The sequence below is a fragment of the Haliotis rubra genome, unplaced genomic scaffold (genome assembly GCF_003918875.1).
Source record: "Haliotis rubra isolate DU_JTF1 unplaced genomic scaffold, ASM391887v1 Scf170, whole genome shotgun sequence".
NCBI classification, from domain to species: domain Eukaryota; kingdom Metazoa; phylum Mollusca; class Gastropoda; order Lepetellida; family Haliotidae; genus Haliotis; species Haliotis rubra.
In genome coordinates this window covers 941,750-959,055 of record NW_025765670.1, presented here as the reverse complement: position 1 = coordinate 959,055, position 17,306 = coordinate 941,750, and the positions used below count along the sequence as shown (strand labels likewise).

General features: G+C 38.1%; 1 protein-coding gene across 1 annotated transcript in view; it reads left to right on the top strand.

Annotated features, from left to right (window-relative positions):
- LOC124272530 (IQ motif and SEC7 domain-containing protein 1-like) overlaps positions 1-17,306 on the top strand; it is a 185,402-nt gene that overhangs the window by 165,198 nt on the left and 2,898 nt on the right. The window contains 9 exon segments of the mRNA XM_046707740.1: positions 2,214-2,353; positions 4,212-4,337; positions 11,017-11,116; positions 11,399-11,520; positions 12,258-12,278; positions 12,281-12,355; positions 12,357-12,414; positions 12,417-12,479; positions 15,860-15,909. Of these exon segments, the coding sequence (XP_046563696.1) occupies positions 2,214-2,353; positions 4,212-4,337; positions 11,017-11,116; positions 11,399-11,520; positions 12,258-12,278; positions 12,281-12,355; positions 12,357-12,414; positions 12,417-12,479; positions 15,860-15,909 (755 nt within the window).

The following is a 17,306-nucleotide window of genomic DNA, read 5'->3' as shown; positions in this document are numbered from 1 at the left end:
TCAAGTGATATGAGCTCGAGTGTTTCAAAGGTGTTCGACAGATGTGGTAGGCTAACATTTAATCCCACAAATATACTTGTGTTATTTGAAACATTAAAACGTATATTTATCTTCAAAACAAATATGAACAGTCCAGGACAATCTGTATTCTCTGAGCTGAGGCAATCTAGACTTGCCAAATAATTCTAGACTTTAGTAGGACTCCTAATAGTATATTCTCTAGGGTCTTGAAGACTACATGGGTATGTGGAATTTCGTGTTTGTTGGTTTGTTGTTTAACGCTGCACTCAGCAATATGACGGCGGTCTGTAAATAATTGAATCTGGACCAGACAGTTCGTTGATCGACAGCATGAGCTTCGATCTACACAATTGGGATACGATGACATGTGACCAAGTCCACAAGTCTGACCACCCGATCCCGTTAGTCGCCTCTTACGACAAACATGGGTTGCTGAAGACCAATTCTAACCCGGATCTTCATGGGTTTCTCTAGGGTCTTAGGGACAGACTACTTGGGTATATGGAATTTATTGACATTGGAGGACGTTATTGTGATATTATTACATTTTCATCTTTTTGTTCTAAATGGTAAAGGTGTGGTTAATTGTTAACCGATTTCATCAGTAACTTTTTAAAATAATTCCATATAGAGCCTGACTGGGGAGACCCCACAATGTGCTAGGGGCCAGTGACACCCGAAGGTCAGATAGGTCAGAGGGCAGACTTTGGGACCCATAATGTCGCCTGGGGTAGGGTGTTCCTGACAACTACAAATGTCTCAATTTAATCCCCGACCCCACATGTTGACTTGACCTTTACGAGTGTACATATCTACCACAAGGTGTACGCTGCTGCACATTGAGTACATCGTGCAGGTTTCGGGTTGCTGTGGTTTGGGGAAACACGTGTTATGTCAGCGTTAATGGCAATGATTTCATCAAGATTGACAACCTCAGATGGTTGTGGTGTGGTTTATAAGATCATCATCATCAAAGTCGTCATGACTGTTAGCAATAAACTTGAACATGTAAGCCAGTACAAGTGGTTTATATGTAGATTTAAGAGAGTGGAAATGGTGTGGGGTCGACTGTACTGGGACTTTGTAAATATGGATGCCATGTTTTCATATTTTCTGTGTACATCAAGGATGTTTTGATCAAGCTTCAGGGAACTTGAAATATGGTTTCAATATGGTTGCAGATATTAATGCAAGTCTGCAGCAGGCAGTCATCCCAAATATTAAACTATTGTGTACAATAAAAGGCGTGTCTGATATACAGTTGTAAGGTTCTCCTGTACTGTCGTAAAGGTCTTAACATATCACCAGTATTGAAGGATTATTTGTTTTAGTTGGTATATTATTTGTTATTATTGACGGAATTAATAGTACATGTATTTCTACATCAAACAACTCAGGAATTCAGAGGGAATTAGGTCCCTTCAGCCATATGCTCAACATTATGCAATGAGCCCTTTCCCTCAAAGCAATCGTACTGCTTCTACCGTGATATGTTGAAGTATGGGAGTTACGAACACCTTGGTGTTACCATCTCTTTGTGAAAAGGGATCCTGGTTAATGTGGATGAATGTTATTGGGTAGTCAGTGAAATTATGTATAATCATGGTAGTCCGCCAGTAACTGGATCTGGGCAAGATAAACCAGTGCAATTTGACAGTCTATCAAGTGACAGTAACTGTCCTAGCCAATACACATACTGTAACCTCCCAATCCTCAAAACCACGTGATCCTGATATTCAACCTATCCCCCTAAGCACCACATGATTACCTAGTGATTAAAGTGTTCACTTGTCAATTGTTGTTCAATTCACCACATGGGTACAATGTGAAGCCCATTTCTGGTTACCCCTGCTGTGATGTTGAAGGAATAAATGCAGAATAAAACATCACTCACTCACTCACTCAAACATCACTCACTCACTCACTCACTCACTCACTCACTCCACTCACACTGTAGCACTCACACTCACCCACCAACACACTCACTCACCCACTCACTCACTCACTAAATGGTTATTGTAGCCAGCCATTAGCTGGAACAGTACATCTGTTTCCATGGATCTGTGACTATATACTCACGCACCTTGTCATCATGACACTGGTTATTTCTGTTCCCATGGATCTGTAACTATTACTCGCGCACCTTGTCATCATGACAATGGTTGCTGATGAATGATTGATGCTGATTGCAGGTATTGATGATGGTGGGGACGTGGACCGGGACCTGCTTGCTGGTATCTACGCTCGAGTCAGAGAACAAGAGTTTCGCTCTGGTGTGGATCACGTGTCACAAGTCGCCAAGGTGGAACAGACAATAGTTGGAAAGAAACCGGTACGAAACTTTAATGTTTTTTTGCTTTTCGTAAGTCAGACAGAATATGTAAACCAAAAAAAGAATATTGTACATAAATATTAAAAATATCTGTCCAATCTATAGATCTTGGCAGACGTCATCTAGTGTCTTAAATAAACATATTTTACAAAAACAAAATGCAACAAAAAAACTCTCCTTAAACTATCATAATAAAATATAATAAAAAAGAACCCAGACACATCAACCCTTGCCACATATAGACATGCATAGATATTCGATATATTTGTTTCAGCGTCTGCATGACAGACAAAGATAATAGCTTATCTGATATTTGACTTTTAAGTAGATCCTTTTCCATCTATTACAACCTTATTCCAGGGTTTTATACTCAATTAACTTTTGATATATAGAGAGCTTAAAATTCTTATTAAATATATTTCTAAAAAATAATGCTTAAAAAGACGCTATAAATCAAGATAGTTAGGTTCATAATATGTACTCAGAATGAAAACATACTCAATGTAACAGTTGGTTAGAATGAACAATCTTCTTGGTAATATTCAGAATTAATTAAAGGAGGTGACTGCACTGGGTTGAAACTGATTAGTTTGCTGTGTTTGTCAATCAGCCGACTCTTGAGAAACTTGTGTGAAAGTAGACCAGTTTCTTTGTGTCGTTCCCACCCCCACAGCTGAGCTTCTGCAATAAACTACATGCCTCCACTGCATGTTCATGCTCAAATAAGCTTGGAACACAAAAAACCCAAAAGTTTGACCTGATTTGATGAATCTAAACCATATGTGCATCACAATGAAAACAACATGTCTCAGAAGAGGTATTACCGCAGGACTACTGGTCGTGTAATCCAGGGTAGCACACTGACTGTACGACCATCACAGAATCTAGGCGTTGTTCATTCTTGTCCCACACGAGACCACAACCCTGCCTGATGACAAGCTGGCTGTTGTTGCTGCCCCTGTTGGTTTGCCGTTGTCTGCAGCTGATAATTGGAACATGGCCAAAACAAATGTGACTTGCTCAACAGCGGCATTGTTCAGCTGCTAATTTTTTTACAATGTTTGGAATGATATCCCTGCCATGTGTATGTATGCAAAAGGAGGATCATATTCCGCAGTGTGAATATTTCACGAAAAGAGAACTGTTTATTAAAACTGGACTCTTTTAAAGGGCACTGTTGTTGTGTTTTACAATACAGTCTTAATGTATTAAATTAGTTATTTTTATTCAGACGGTTTACATTTTAAGAAACATCCAAGGTGGTATTGTAACTGTGAAGGTAGTTGTGAAGAAAATGTTCTTGTTGAGTTCAGAGAATGTAACAGCAACTGTAAATCAAACTTCAGATGTCTTTAGAGCTCTGACCCCCCACGTGTACATAATGTAGCCTATCAGTGTGCCAGAGTTTTCTCCCTTGCAGTCTTTTGTCCACCAGGGACTGCGTCTGCTACCACAAAGCTGCTGCTGGTCCTAATGCACAAAGAACATTAAACTGTCATCAAGCCAGCCAACACTTAAATCTTATGTGGCATTTGAAAATTTGAAGAAAAAAACATTAAAAAGATATATTCTTGAAATTTTAAAGGAGTAAAACTTGCTGATAAGTAGTTTAATGCTCCATTACAAAGCTTAATGGAAAAATACCAACAGGGGACCTAAAAAAAATATTCTTAATTGTTTTTTGTTATCCCCCCCCAAAATGGTTGATAAAAAAAATTATATGACCTGTTTATCCTTGTGTATGTATCATGTAGTACTGAAGAATTTGGATGGAAATTATCTTCCATATTTTTCTTTTGAAAAGGTTGTTTTGTTTGTGAAAATGAACTTTAGTTTGATGCTTGCATTGTTCTTGCAGGCTCTTACCCTACCCTGGCGACGTCTGGTGTGCTACTGTCGACTCTATGAGGTCCACGACCCAAACAAAAAGGAAAAAATCGGTCTCCATCAGAGAGAAGTGTTTCTGTTTAACGACATGATCCTCGTAAGTGTTGAGATAAAGCCGCTGAAGTAGACTTCAGATTCAGTGTTTGAATGAAGGCAAATCAGAAAAGGATAAAATATTCTTGTGTAGTTTTAGTTGATAACTATAATTTTTCCTTATCCTGACTCATGCTCTTTTTGCTTGTCTTCTTCTTCTTGCGAACATAGTGGAACACTTGTATCTCCCTAATTGAAGCTCCCTTCAATTTAAAATCACTAATTAGTATTCACCACGAGTTACCTCCTTTCCACAAGCTCGGGAACGAGGGCGCCACCTCTACCCATGTGCCTCACTCTCTCCTTCTTCGCCCAGTGAGCTGGACGTGAGAGCGCCTGTGTCTCCCGACACACTATATCCTTTGAAATATATTTAGTTAGTTACCTCGTATAGACATCTATAGAGGTTTAGCTAGTATCCTTCAACGATTATATATTGATATTTAGTCGCTTTTTCTACAGTTTATTCAATGGACCGTGTTTGTTTCAGTGGATTACGCTTGATGAAAATTCTGTACTATTGCAGATTACGCTTTTATGCTGCTGCTGATCCGCCTTTAATATGATGTACGGCGCATGTTTATTATATTCACATTGCAGTTAGCGGTACTAATTTATCCAATTCTACCTTTTTATTAATATTTACTTTATGCTTGGCACGCACAGCAGATAGGTCGCTATGCAGACTCTAGTATGACTGATACACGGAACCCTCGCCAGTCTACTGCTGTTGGCCGACTCCTCCCGCAGGTGGTGTTCGCTAGAGTGGTGGAGAGGTGTGGACGAGGTCCGCCATCTCCAAGAAGCATCCTGCTTCCCAGACATCCCATCGCCGCAGCAGAAGACTAGAGGGTTTTTCTACCACATCTCTACAGCCGGTGACCGCTCCCCATCGCAGTTTGGGCCTGTTTGATGATCAGCCGGTCATCATACCAGATGTACATCAAAGATTGACCGATGTCGGCTCAGATCAGCATGCAGCCTGATGTACCAACGCAGATATGCTGGCGATCGTCCCTGAGGGTCCCATCATTACCAACACTCAACGCAGACGCCGCGACACCCAGGGCAGCGCCGACCTCTGAGGGAAAATCAACGAAGTCTACTAGGACTTTCTCAACCGAGATTGTTCCAGCCGATGACCTGGACCTCACGATGATCAGCTGATCATCATCCCCGACGACGCCACAAGAAACGACCGGTGATTGCTACAACGACATCAGCAGAGATCACCATGCAGCCTGATGCCTCTACACTGATGTCGGACGATTTTCCGTGGACCCCTCCATTAACACCGCAGATAAAGCACCGGACGACCTCGCCGCAGACCATCCCAGAAGACATGATGCGACAAATTATGAACATCATGGAGGACCACTATATCTGCGGTAGCAGGGTCCGAGCAAGTTTCAGCGAAGGCTCCAACGTGACAGCACCCCAGAGGCACCCGCCAACAACGAGCAGCCAGGACGATGTCACCTTTCGCTGGCGAAGTCACGGACCACCTTGACGGCGGACCTAGATGTACAGCTCTTCGAAGGCCTTCGCTCGGCGAAAGGACCTAGATGTACAGCCTTCGCTGCGCGGAAAGAACCTAGATGTACAGCCTTCAAGGCAGGATAGATCATCACCTTATGCGGTTTCATCCCTAGATGTGGACTCGGACCATCAGACATCACGGAAGCCTTCGCTGAAGGTCATATCGTCGCCTCCGACCGACGACGAGGAAGCTTCGCTGCATGCGCCAAGGACACCTGAATCCAGATCATCATCATCTAGAAGGACATCGAGGGACTATACAAGAGCTTCACAAAACTATCAACGCTCCTCACAAGTCTCCCCAGAAGATCAACCCATAGACAAGTTGATCATCGATATCAAGTATAAGAACTACAATCGTGATATTGGTTCTGTTGAACCCATGACGAGACGTATGTTCGCTGGCCTAAATAGATCTAGAACGATCAATTAGACACTTATCACCAGACTTCGTAACACGACTTCTGAATATGATAAGATGATCCATGCGGACCCTATTTTAGGCAAGCGCCGATCCCACATCCTGTTAAACACAGAGGCTGTTCACTCAAGCAAGCCATATATATATTTATATATATATATATATACTAATCGGCTTTTGATTCGACACCTTCGTAGCGATGGTCGCTGAAGGCTAAGTGGCTCCAAGTCTACTTCACCCAGAAGATCTAGAAGGGATACTTGAGAACTTCGCTGAAGTCTCCGCGTTCACCGAGGAAGTCTCCTCCAAGGTTTCCATATACTAGCCACTCGTCATATATAGCTACTGCGTCAGTCCGTTCAAGACATCGCGATAAGTTGATTATCAACTGTATGCCAGATGCCGTCTATAAGCCTCCACGCGAAGATAATTGCTCAGGCTATTTACAACACAGAACGTCGCTGTATTATTAGTCAACGACATTTCATAGATCTTCACAGAAATCAACTATTCAGTATAAATTGCTAATATACAATCCCGGACGACGATACGATTATCTACATGCGTGACCATTACGCATATCTGCAGACAATTCAATATCGAAATTGAACAGCAGCCTTGTTACAGCGAGTATAACTCTTAATCGTCAAAGTTTCTGAGAAGAAATATGTACAACAAGTTCAACGTTAATTCTACAATTATGACGATACATTCATGTATACAGTCTACAAGCTCACAACTTGCAAGTTGTTTATACCCTTATATATAAGGTAGTCGGAATTATATTCAAAACTGAAATTACTTTCATCGACAAATAACCAGGAAAATAACCTACCCAGCATAAAATTACAGAGCGAGATATTTCAAGGCCGGAGGTTTTAGCGATTACCATTAACCCTCAAACACGCGTGGTCACTTTCGGATAACTTCGAAGCTACGGTGAAGACCGGCGTTTATGCTAATATCAACGGCGACAAGAATTTATTCAAGGTGGGTTTTTCCGCTACACCGGTGACATCACAGCGCTGGTATTATACAGAATCAAAATGCCTTGTTCTGATTGGACCGCGAGGACAACGACCTACACAGAGGTCGATCTCAATTCACAGTTCAAGACTTACGTCACAAGTGACAACTATATATCAGTGAACGAAAGCAAGCCTCATTACAGTCCAGTTAACCTGAACATTCATGATTAGACTGCCTTTCTTTCAAGTTAGAGACCTCCCCTGTCAAGTTAAGACGAGGGATCGGGCAGTCAAGCGATTTTACATAAAGTTCAACGAGGACAGACACACCTGGTTGTGCACCTACATCGTCAAGGACTTCGCAGCTTAATTACCTAGACGAAGATACAAGTGGATCTAAATCCACAGCGTTTCAGACTACAGCTGAATTTCATCAAGCGACTAACACAACTAGATGGTTAGTAAACCTACTAAACTTCTGTTTGGAGAATAAAACGGAAATTTCACGCCCAACCTGGGGATATGAATATAGTGCTCCAACACCTCACAAGTGAGGTTTATGAACACGCCTGGATGACATACTTGGACCCCATGATACGATGATTCTATCAAGTTGGCCAGCAAGAGCACTGTAAATTTATCTCCACCAAACCAAACAGGAGGAAAAAATGCAACAGATTATTTCCTCTATCATCAACTTTCATGAGTGAAGTCTCATGTACTATATCTCCATTTGGATCAGAACTGTCATACTACACGGGCATATGCGGATGGACCTATTCCGACCCTCCATGAGCTTAATACTCATGATATTATAGCTTAACTTCTACAATTGTTCTACACAAATGTGATTGAAATAATGGAGGGTTATTTCTGGAACTCGATATGGTGGTTGCAAACCATTATCTGAGAGATATCACCACCGAGGACGTCTCAGGTATACACCAATTACGATCCCATGGTCCTCGCGACAACAGCTGACAGTTCCTCGGAGAAGATAAGTCAATCTAACAGATTTTTACTTATCTTATAACAATACTAAATAGCTTCATGCTATGTATAATTTACTTAAGTTCCTTTTATCATCACAGTACTATGATTATTACATCATACAATATATAAGTTAACAACTCTACAGAGTTTGTTATTATATATATTTACCTTAAGTTATTCATATCTTAAGAGTAATACTATGGTTACATGATAAATGCATTAGCTAACAAACTCTACAGAGTTTTGGCTTATTTTATACATAGCTTAAGTTAATTAAGCTAACAAACTCTCTACGGAGTTTTACTATTATATAGGTAACTTAAGCTAATTATACCTTAAGCATAGTACTATACCTCATATTATTAAAATATATTGGCTAACAAACTCTAAGGAGTTTTGCTATTATATAGGTAGCTTAAGCTTATTCATATCTTAAGCTTAGTACTATGTTTATATCATATAAGTAGATTAGCTAACAAACTCTAAAGAGTTTTTGCTATAAGTATCATTATATTTCTAAGCAATATGGTTATAATATAACATGTATTAGCTAACAAACTCTACAGAGTTTTAGCTATTATATATGTAACCAAAGCTTATTCATATCTTAAAGCGCTTTAGTACTATGTTTATATCATATAGGTATATTAGCTATCAAAACTCTAAAAGAGGGTTTTGCTATTATATATTTAAGCTTAAGTTTCATCATATTTTAAGCTTTATGGTTACATTATAACATGTATTAGCTAACAAACTCTACTGAGTTCTTGCTATTATATATGTAGCTTAAGTTTTCCTTCATAAGCTCAATACTAGGTTTATATCATAGCTAACAAACTCTAAAGGGTTGTTTTCATTTATACAATTAGCTTAAGTTTCATCATATCTTAAGCAGTATGTTTACATTATAAAGGTATTAGCTAACAAAACTCCGTGAGTTTTTGTTATTATATATATATATAGCTTAAGTTTCATCATAACTTAAGCTCAGTAATTATGTTTTAACATAAAAAGTATATTAGTTAATAAACTCTAAGGAGTTTATTTTTTGCTATATACTTTTAGCTTAAGTCTAATCTTATCTTAAGCTTAGTACTATGGTTACACTATAAACATATTAGCTAATAAACTCTACAGAGTTTTTTGGCTATTATATATGTAGCTTAAGTTAATAATATCTTAAGCACAATACTATACTCATATTGTAAAATATATTAGCTAACAAACTCTACGGAGTTTTGCTATTATATATGTAGCTTAAGTTCATTATATCTTAAGCACACTACTATACTCATATTGTAAAATATATTAGCTAACAAACTCTACGGAGTTTTGCTATTATATATGTAGCTTAAGTTAATTATATCTTAAGCACACTACTATACTCATATTGTAAAAATATATTAGCTAACAAAACCCTACAGAGTTTTGCTATATATATGTAGCTTAAGTTAATTATATCTTAAGCTCAGTACTATACTAATATTATAAATATATATTAGCTAACAAATATATTAGCTAACAAACTCTACAGAGTTTGGCTATTATATATGTAGCTTAAGTTAATTATAGCTTAAGCACAGTACTATACTCATATTATAAAAATATATTAGCTAACAAACTCTACAGAGTTTTTGCTATTATATATGTAGCTAAAGCTTATTCATATCTTAAGCTCAGCATTATATCTATATCATATAAGTATATTAACTAACAAACTCTAAAGAGTTTGCTATTATATAATTAGCTTAAGTTTAATCATATCTTAAGCTTAGTACTATGTTATATCTTAAAGTATTTTAGCTAACAAACTCTAAGGAGTTTATACTAGCATATTAACAAGCTTAAGTCTATTAGTCTTAAGCATTGTATTAATGTTATATATACTTTATCATAATAAGTACATGGTAATAACCTTTATATGGCAGCTGATAAGTTAGCAGCAGAATTCATCAGTTCAGTGCCTTTATGAAGTTCCCATAGGGTTATTACAATCATCACAGTTCAAATCACTAATTATTAAAAATCCAAAGTATTAGATATTCCCACCTCCTCGTTCAAGGGATGCTACAAGTTAAAGAGCATTTTAATCAGTTCAATGCATAGTATCTTGTTTGCATTCCAAATTCAAATTTGTTGCTAATGAGAGCTAAATTGGGTTTGGGTAGTTAGAAGCAGAGGTAATTAATTACACACAATGCTTTACCTGGGTCTTGTTCCATAGTGTTTTACCTGGGGTTTGTTCCATTTTACAAAATGTTTTACCTTCAATGGGTCTTGTTTGCACAGTGTTTTGCCTGGGGTCTGTAGTCCACAGTGTTTTACACACAATGGGGTCTTGTTCCACAGTGTTTTACCTGGGGTCTGTTCCACAGTGTTTTACCTGGGGTCTGTCCCACAGTGTTTTACCTGGGGTCTTTCCACAGTGTTTTACCTGGGATCTTTTCCACAATGTTTTACCTGGGGTCTGTCCCACAGTGTTTTACCTGGGGTCTGTCCCACAGTGTTTTACCTGGGCTCTTTTCCACAATGCTTTACCTAGGTTCTGTTCCATAAGCTATCTCAGCACTAAGATAATGATCTCTCCCATGCTTTAACATAGAGTTAAGCCAGTCAAAGCACTGGGATGGTTTTGTTTGATTTAATTTTAGGACATGGCTACAGAAAAGAGCTATTACTTCAGTGAGATATGTACGTTTTAGTTTGGCAACGATTGAGAAGTATATGTAATGATTATATATAATTTTGTCTTTATTCTTCAGGTGACAAAAATCTTCAGCAAGAAGAAGACTGGAATAACATATGCTTTAAAGAACTCCGCATCTCTCTGTGGAATGCAGGTTTTCCTATTTGAAACTTCAAGTAAGTAATACAATGTTATCTCAACTTGGCTTTGATTTTCCACTTAAGCCCTAACCTTTCACGTTCCTTCTGTGACACTTTGTCCATATATTTGTACATCTCAATAAAGTATATGAATCAATACGCTCTCAGTATGTGCGTGTTCGTTGTACCATGCCAACAGTATTGATTTATTAATATTTCCATTTGTAACAAACCAGTACGTCTAATTATGTAGGATTGACTTATGAGTGCGTTTAGACAAACCTGTTAGTTTATTTGAACTATTGATTTCTTTTTCAGATTATCAATTTGGCATTCAGCTGAATAACACTTTAGACGGCAAAGTTATACTAACTTTCAACGCCAGAAACGACCATGACAGGCAGAAGTTTGTAGAAGATCTCAAAGAAGCCATTATGGAAGTTAGTGGACAAGACGTTATTCAGCAATATTCTTTCACATCTTGTAACATTTGCGCGATAATTTCTCCATTAAATTGTTATTATCAAATCAGGTTACCGACAATGCATTTGAATCGATTCTTTTTCAACCATTATGCCTTTTAAACATTTTAAAGATTTCCATTTTGAAAACATGAAATTTGAATATTGATCAAATTCAAGAGAATCAGCTGTCAGCTTCCACAAAAGAATTCCTGCATGACAGACTGTTTCTGTTCTTCCATAAATACAAAACAATGGTAGCTCTAATGTTCGCAAAAATAATAACAGCCATCATAATATTTCAAAAGAGACGGCCAGAAAACTTAATTTCATCTTGATATTAAATCACTGAGTCAGACATCTCAGAAACCAATAGAGTCGTTGGTATTCGATTTCACCACTAGTCAGAAGCCTGATGATGGGTCTGGTATGCTTAGATAATCATAGCCCATATATGCTGACCAAAAAAGGTTAAGGATCATGAATATTTGGCGGGATACCTTTTTTTAAATTGTCTGATAAGTCTTCACAACAAAAAGATCTGCCCCCAAAATATTCATGAACTCGATTTTATTGTTCAGTATAAAGACAATTTCAATCTGCTGAAAGTGATATGGAGAGACAATGTTTGTCTAACAGATTAAGAAGTCTTTCTCAAGAATTGGATAGTTGGATAGTTTTTATGTATTGCTCATTGACACGTACAATGTTCACAGACCAACGGCATGGAACAGCTGGGCGCATAGAAGAGGAACTACATCGACATCGGACCAACCACAACACGATAGAGAAGCACTATGCAAATGACGACTCAGCGGGTACTAATGTATATCGATCACATGAAGCCCTCAGACCCTGCCGTAAATAGACTGTCCAGCCTGAGTGCGGAGGCTTGAAGAAACACACTCTCTCCAACTCCCTCACTGACTTGTGTGAAGGTATGCATGGGCATGCTGCATGGATGGTTATTTTGTTCGCAAAGTTTCAGCCTCTTTTGTTAATGAAGGAAGACTCACCCAATCACATCACACCATCTTGATATCTAAAATATAACGAGAACAAATATATTTTGTCACTTAAGGATGGGTCGACCTTTAAGGTCATGATAAAGGAAGTGTTGATTTCTTTTCCGTGTTTTGTCTGTTTGGGTTTTTGACCCAACTGACTGATTAATCCTATTTGGTAAAGACGTGAAAGATAATAAATGTCATACTCAGTTCCTTTATCATGACAATATTTTACAAGAAGTAAACATGTATGGTATAGACTTTCGTCTCAGATAAACTTTTATGGACATATCAACCTGCAAGGAAGTTTATAAATAAAGTCACATATATAGCTAATTTATCCAACCTTTGTAATTTATCAAAATATATCCTTTCTAAATTTTGAACAAAGGGTTGTTACTTGTGTCAGCTGTTTGCAATTTTGAAATGAAAATGAAAAAATTAAAACTTAGTCATTCTTGTTATATAAATGAAGACCACTGATAAATGTTTAGCACCAGTCAGGGAATGGCTAGATGGAAAATGATAAGAATTCAAGCTGTTTACATCATTTTCTCCTCTGTGTAATTATTTTATTTGAGAATTTAAAAAAAAAAAAATCTTCAAACAGAGATAAGACTGCCATATCCTGATCTGATGCTGTGAGACGAGAACCTATAATGGATGTTTGCTTCCTCATTAAAAGTGAACATTGATAAATGTCTGTACCTCAGATCATGTCATCTTGTTTGTAATGGGCATCTCATGTTCCTGAATAAATCTGGCTATTTTTAGCAGCTTTAGTGCAGCTCTGGTTTTAAGGTTGTCGTCAGGTAGGCTGTTCCGGTACTGTGTCCACTCCCCCTGAAACCAGTTGTGCTTTTTCTCATGTGCTTTTGCAACGTGTTTGACTTGGCTGAAGATAACACAGCAAGTTCTACCCAGTCTCTTGTTGATGTGACGGTTTGATCCAGTGAAAATAATGTTTGACTTTTGTGTAACCTGACATGCAAGATGGACCCTTCCAATGCAGCTTTTCACTGTTTGAATGAACACTCCTGTTTCACTAATGGATATTCTGTGTTTACTTTTCAAGTTTGGAGTTCTACAAAAACATAAAATAAATGCTTTTTCTGACGATGTGCCATATCAAACATTTATTTATATCAATTCAACTCTTTGATCAAATTTAAGAATTCAAAAATTTAGTCGCAATTTCTAACCCCAAGCTTATATTCTAGAATGACAATCCACCACCAAAATGGCCTAAAATAACATTACCAACCTGTTGGTGTTGTCAGCATCCCTTTCATGGAAATGAATAAAATGTAAGATTACAGATTCACTTCAGGAGAAGATAAGAATTATATAAATGATTGATACCCAGTTACCATAACCACAGTTAACGGGGCTAAGGGGTGGCCAAGTGGCCAAAGTGTTCGCTCGTCTCCACGAAGACCCAAAGTTTGATTCCCCACAATGGTACAATGTCTGAAGCCAAATTTTTGGTGTCCCCTTCAGTGATATTGCTGGAATATTACTAAAATGGTTGCTTCTTGTACACGTGGATGCACAAGTGGACCTTACCGTTCCACTCACAGGTGACAGTGTTTCTTTTTGTAGATAGTGATATTGGTGTCCCTGTCTTCTGCTTATTGATTGTGTTGTTTGCGAGCAGCAGTGTTTAGTTTTACTTGCTGCAGGCTATCGTTGTTTGGAAACACTCACTGGTTTCTGCATGGAGCAGCACCGCTTCCTGATCAGTTCCGTGCAACCAGCGAGTTCCTGCAGGCGTTGAACACCAGTGTTAGGAGAAAACCCTTGCTTGATGTTATGGCTGACGTTAACACAAGCTCGTCATCACGATGTTATGTTCCACAGCTTGTTATCTTACCTGTTCATTTTAACGCCACATCATTCATTTCATGTCATACATGATCAGTTGTCGTCATCTGTTTTGAGTTTATTTTGAGTTGAATCGGATTTCTGTCTTCTGTGTTGTAAAGTTTTTTATTTTATTTTTATTTTGCCAATATATCACGTCGCATATCACCGTGGAAACAGCTTCAGCTGGCTGTTGTTTCACTAGTTGGTAGATGGTGTTGTTCTTTGTTGTTTCCAGTGTCGAGTTCAAGCCTCTCTCTGGGTGTCGGACAGTAATCAGTAATCAGTATGAAATCATATTTGTTATTTGCAGTTTAACATTCATTACTTCTGGGTAAGTTCATTGTTGTCGTTGATTTCTGAAGGTTTGTTCAAGGACAGTTAAGACTTGATGGTTTGTTGTTTCTAAGGACAGGTTCGTTTAGTTAACAGGTCTGCTTAATTAGCATTTCCATTTGAATTATTATAAAGTTATCTGTAGGAAATTTCGGACATTTATTTCATGATCAAAACTTTCATTGCTGTGATGTAATTTAAGCAAGGTATATTGTACATGAAACAAAAATGTTGTTTTTTAAGTGAGATGATTATTTTATAGTTTTATATGTCTGATTTTGATGTTGGAATTAAATTCCTGTTATAATTATGTTTTATCATCATCATCATCATCATCAGATTCATTATTCATATTCAAATTCATTCATCTCACTAACAGATCATTCACATCAATTACGAAAAGTTGCGACGTGTTTGTAGTGTTAACTGGCAATGTTAGAATTAAATGAATTTCAGATTTAATGTGACATAGCAATTTTTTTGCTATGAACTCATGAGTCATTATTACTATAAAAAAGACTAGTGAAATGTGTAAAACAGAATCACCAGTTACATATCTTAGTTAACAGTCCTTGGAGCTTGATATCTACACGTAGTATTAAAGGACTTTCACAGAAATTGAAATAATACAAAATTCTTCAGGATCTGATAGACCAAACGTCAGAAAGATTCATCGTATGTGTCCTTCTAACTTGATAGGGGCGGTGGGGTAGCCTAGTGGTTAGTGCATACTCTCGTCACACTGAAGTCCCGGGTTCGATTCCCCACATGGGTACAATGTGTGATGCCCATTTCTGGTGTCCCCAGCCGTGATATTGCTGGAATATTGCTACAAGTGGCATAAAACCAAACTCACTCACTCACTCTAACTTGATATCTACAAGTAATATAAAAGGACTTTCACAAAAATTAGAATAATGTAAATTCTTCATGATCTTATAAACCAAACATCTGCGAAATTCGCCGTATGGTTTTAGTGCATCACAGCCATTTTGTCTCCTATTCGAAATGTAATGCAGTTAACATTACAGTCACATCAGATTGGGTTTAACTGTTAGTCTACTGCAGAGCTGTACGTGTCACTGTGTTAAGTCGGTGTTTTGTGTTTACAGCTCCAGGGATGAAAAGAGGTAGTAGTGGTGCTTCGCTGGATAGCGGGGTGGTGAGTACATTTACTACAGCGTTGACGTAAACTGTAGCAGCAGTGAAGACAAGGCTCGCATCTTTGTGCGCAGTATTGGACAGTGATTGTTTTGAGTGGTATCATCTCTCTACCTCTGAGAAAGTTTTTATGCTTCTTTTAGCAATAATTCAGCAGTATCATGGCCAGGGAAACCACAAATGGGCTTCAAACATTGTACCAATGTAGGTATCGAACCCAAGAGGAGCGAATACTTTCACCACTGGGTTACCCCACCACTCCCAGGGTTTCACAACATGTCATAAAGTTCAAGGCCATGCCTCCCTTGATTTCAAACACTGGGTAACTTATTTGAGTTGATGTTATGAAGCTCTCGGCTGGATGGTACTTTCTTTGTAAATAACACCTATTAAATTAAGCATGGCCTGACAGCTATATGTTTGTTTTGAAGATACAGGTTTGCTGACTAAGCTGTTTCACACAATATTGGTAAATGTTGCTTTTCAACACTGTTGTAGACATTTGGCACAATTGCATCCTAAGACAACAAAAACTGACAAAGATAAGGAGTTAAGGAGGTAAACAAGATGTTACATAATTCATATTGCATATGGAGTCATCTCAGGCTGAAACAAGTCAATGGTTTTCCAGTTGGAGCTCTCTGAAGGTTTTGTTATCAGAGGCGACCGAGAGGAGCCACGGGATAGTCTTGTGTTTGTGGTAGCCATGGATCAACCGTCACTCTGATGGCTATAGCAGGTCTCCATGTGATAATGAACTATCAGAGATGGATCATGTTCAGACAATCAAAACATAGAATCCTCGATGTATTTTTGCCTGGTCTTGAGTCTTGTTTTGATGGATGTCTGTCATTTGGGGAAAAAACAAAGTCAATTTTTCTTGCAGTTATTTCTAATGCAGTGTGTATATTGTTGGAATACGATGTTAAAAGTTATCCTTGTGAGTGAAGAAATGGGCCCTGAAGATGCATATAGACTTCATTTCCAGTGATTCTCATGTCTGTCTTGTAAGATGTAAGGCCTCACAACTCAACTAGAACTCCCACTGTTAAAACATCAAAGTCAGAGCTCTCTTGTCTTGTGTATGTTATGGATTTTGTAGATAGGGCTACATATACTAAGTACCTGTTGTAAGGGCTTATGAAAATGACGACTGAATGGTTATGTGCCTTTTGTTTGATTGAAACAAATGGTATAATGATGTATGTTTTCCTGTCCCAATTTAGGTTGTCATGACAATGAGATATGGCTGTAATATTGTTGTCTGCAGCATACAATGTTCTCAAATCATTCCTTCCCCGTGATGTCCTTAGTTTCCACAGACTGACATAGAGCTGGAATATTGTGGAGTGTGGCGTTAAACAACAAACTAGTTTCCACAGTGATGTTGGGAGTCAG